Source organism: Mandrillus leucophaeus, unplaced genomic scaffold (genome assembly GCF_000951045.1).
Source record: "Mandrillus leucophaeus isolate KB7577 unplaced genomic scaffold, Mleu.le_1.0 Scaffold76, whole genome shotgun sequence".
Taxonomy (NCBI): Eukaryota; Metazoa; Chordata; class Mammalia; order Primates; family Cercopithecidae; genus Mandrillus; species Mandrillus leucophaeus.
In genome coordinates, this window is record NW_012108252.1 from 599097 (window position 1) to 602425 (window position 3329).

General features: G+C 43.0%; 1 protein-coding gene across 1 annotated transcript in view; it reads left to right on the forward strand.

Annotated features, from left to right (window-relative positions):
- The first annotated feature begins 1505 nt into the window (after positions 1-1505).
- The window catches only part of SLC44A1 (solute carrier family 44 (choline transporter), member 1), a 111723-nt gene continuing 109899 nt past the window's right edge, over positions 1506-3329 (forward strand). Inside the window, exon 1 of the mRNA XM_011966358.1 lies at positions 1506-1535. Coding sequence (XP_011821748.1) covers positions 1509-1535 — 27 coding nt within the window. The 5' untranslated portion in view covers positions 1506-1508. The remainder of the gene's footprint in view (positions 1536-3329) is intronic.

Here is a 3329-nt window from a genome sequence, read left to right on the forward strand (position 1 = left end):
ATCTTGGCTCACTGCAACCTCTGCCTCTTGAGTTCAAGTGGTTCTCCTGCCTCAGCCTACCGAGTAGCTGGACTTACAGGTGCCCACCACCACGCCCGGCTAATGTTTGTATTTTTAGTAGCGATGGGGTTTCACCATGTTGGCCAGGCTGGTCTCGAACTCCTGACCTCAGGTGATCTGCCCGCCTCGGCCTCCCAAAGTGCTGGGATTACAGATGTGAGCCACCGGGCCCAGCCTGAATAGGAATCTATTTTGATGGGCATCTTTCCTAGAAGAGAACATATATATAAACAGCACATTCTAACTTTTTTTTTTTTTTTTTAAGTTTAGCGTCTGGACACACAAAGAAAAAGCTAGTATTAAGACTGAAGTTGGAAGAGTGTATTCATTTATTCATTCATTTTTAAAAAGCCCTCACTGAGTACATATTATGAACCCTCAGGCATCATGTTACATGCTGAGAAATAAGCCTGGTCTCTTCCCTTATGAAACTCATAGTCTGCTGGGACACAGCATAACAAATAAGAATGACAATTTAGCCCACTAAAAACTCTAATATAGGTACCAAAAAAGCAATGAACTCAGGACCGGCCCTGGCCAGGAAGAGGGGTGGGAGTAGGTTCAGTGGAGTTATTGCTGTGGGGGTTAGCATAAACGTCACAGAAAAGATGACAAATATTTGAGTTGTGTCTTAAAGGTTCAATAGAAACTTGTTTGGCAAAGAAGGGCTTTAGCTATAGCTGGTGTATTTGTACCCTTCTAACTTTAACTAAACTTAACATTTAACACTCTCTTATTTTGTGTTTCCAATTAGAGCTCCAAACGAGAATGGAAGCCGCTGGAGGACCGTAGCTGCACAGACATACCATGGCTACTGCTCTTCATCCTCTTCTGCATTGGGATGGTAAGGAAACTCTCACAGATGGTCCGAACCTGGACTCATGATCCAAGGGAATGATGAGGAATTGGTTTAATGAGGGCAGTTGTTGTGGAATATACAAGTCCTTATACAGTTCAGTGGTATTTTGTGTCACCCTTGATTTGTTTTTCTACATGAAAACTGAGCTCAAATTAAGGAGCAGCTGGGACTCGTATGCCATTCAATAGACCATTTCAGAAAACAAATCATTTGACGTAAGTCTCTGAATGGTGATCTTGATGGGGTGGTGAGCAAAACAGTGACCATGAGTCACAAGCCCCACGTATTCACCCAACCCAGTCACACCAACTTGTTGGTTATCTTTAGGGCAGTCAGTTCCTCTCACAGACTTCGTGTTCCATAGTTCTTCCTAGATGGGAGGCTGGTTGCTCACTCTCCTTCTTCCTTCTGCCTGTCCTAGGCCCCTGCTGCCTTCTGTGTCTACTGTAATGAGTGGCATCTTTTGATTGGAGATCAAGGGACCTGGTGGTTTTCCAATGGCCCCTGCTGCCTGCTGGGTCTACTGTAATGAGTAGTATCTTTTGATTAGAGATCAAGGGACCTGGTGATTTTCCAATGGGTATAGAGAATGGAGGAGCAGAGTTGCTATTACAAGGTATTTGGGGTGTGCACATTCAGTTGCATACCCACTCTGCCCTACAGGAGTTTCTGACACAGACTTCCGTGGCATTAGAGTTCCTGCCAGTGTGCTGGGCTGAAAAAAAGATAGAAAACTGCTATTTTTAAAGCGGACTGATATTTAGAAATAGAAAGGACTTGGAAATCCTCATCTGGTCCATCGCCCTTATTTTACAGATTAAAAACATCAAACTCAGAGATGGAAATGACTATCCCAAGGCCACACTGCTAGTTCATGACAGAGCTGGGAACAGAGCCCAGGTCTGTTCACTTCCATGTCAATGCTGTTTTCTAATACCCCATTTCCTCTTCCTCAAGGGGACTCTGCAGACACATTATTGCTCTCTCTTTCTTAGTCTTCTACAACTCAAAATGCAATTACACTACCTCAGGCAGCCTTGCTCTTACTCATGTGTATTTTTAACCCCCCTCTTACTATACCTTTTATAGAGTTTCTTTAGGAAAATCTTGCTGTTTGTCTCCTCTAACTGCCCACCAGGCCAGCGCCATTTGTGAATCACAGAACAACTGTAATCTTGGCTAATAGGCACAATTGTAGGTACCAGTTCTGCCTCTGAGCAAAGGAAAAGAAAGCAATACATTTTAATGAGATATGATAAATCCAGTAAAATAAGGAGTATTTATTTTAAAGATAAAAGCATAGTTTCACCAAATTTAGGATATTTAGGAAAGGTCAAAATACCTGTCTCCTAACTTAATGACTTATAAGATATTGCTCAAGTTTACTTAGTTTAGTGGAATGGCAGCTGAAATATAACATGCATGAATGTTTATGCAGCGTGTGGAGAAAAAAAAATTTTTTTTTTCTGAGACGGAGTTTCGCTCTTGTTGCCCAGGCTGGAGTGCATGGTGTAATCTCAGCTCACTGCAACCTCCACCTCCCAGGTTCAAGTGATTCTCCTGACTCAGCCTCCCAGGTAGCTGGGATTACAGGCATGTACCACCACACCTAGCTAATTTTGAATTTTTAGATGGGGTTTCACTATGTTGGCCAGGCTGATCTCAAACTCCTGACCTCAGGTGATCCACCCATCTCGGCCGCCCAAAGTGCCGGGATTACAGGCGTGAGCCACTGCATGCTGCCATAGAAAGATTCTTTGATAACAGAATTAGTCCACAGCCTTTCCCTGCTCCCTGAATGTAACCCTGAGACAAATAGCAGCTGACCTTTCAAAATTGTTTACAAAAACATATACCATGCCACCCGAGGTGCTTTGGATTTTCTGTGCTAAAATAGGTCAGGAAAGTGCAATCATTAATGTTAATAGGCTGATTTGGGAGTGTCTTGAGACTAAGGAGTTATTTGTTTACTGAAACATTTTAATGCAATGGTAATTAATATAGTGTTGATTTCAGTATGATGGTAATTAAGACCCATTGTGTGTACTTTTAAATGTTGGCATAGCATTATTAGCATTATTTGTTTTCGAATGATTCTTTTAATGGATTACCTTCATGGAATTGAGCTAACATCATATTTTGCCATGTAGAAATAAGAAATCTTAAAAGTTCTGGCCGGGCTCAGTGGCTCACGCCTGTAATCCCAGCACTTTGAGAGGCCGAGACAGATGGATCACGAGATCAGGAGATCGAGACCATCCTGGCTAATACGGTGAAACCCTGTCTCTACTAAAAATACAAAAAAATTAGCCAAGCGTGGTGGCGGGCGCCTGTAGTCCCAGCTACTCAGGAGGCTGAGGCAGGAGAATGGCGTGAACCCGGGAGGCGGAGCTTGCAGTGAGCTGAGATC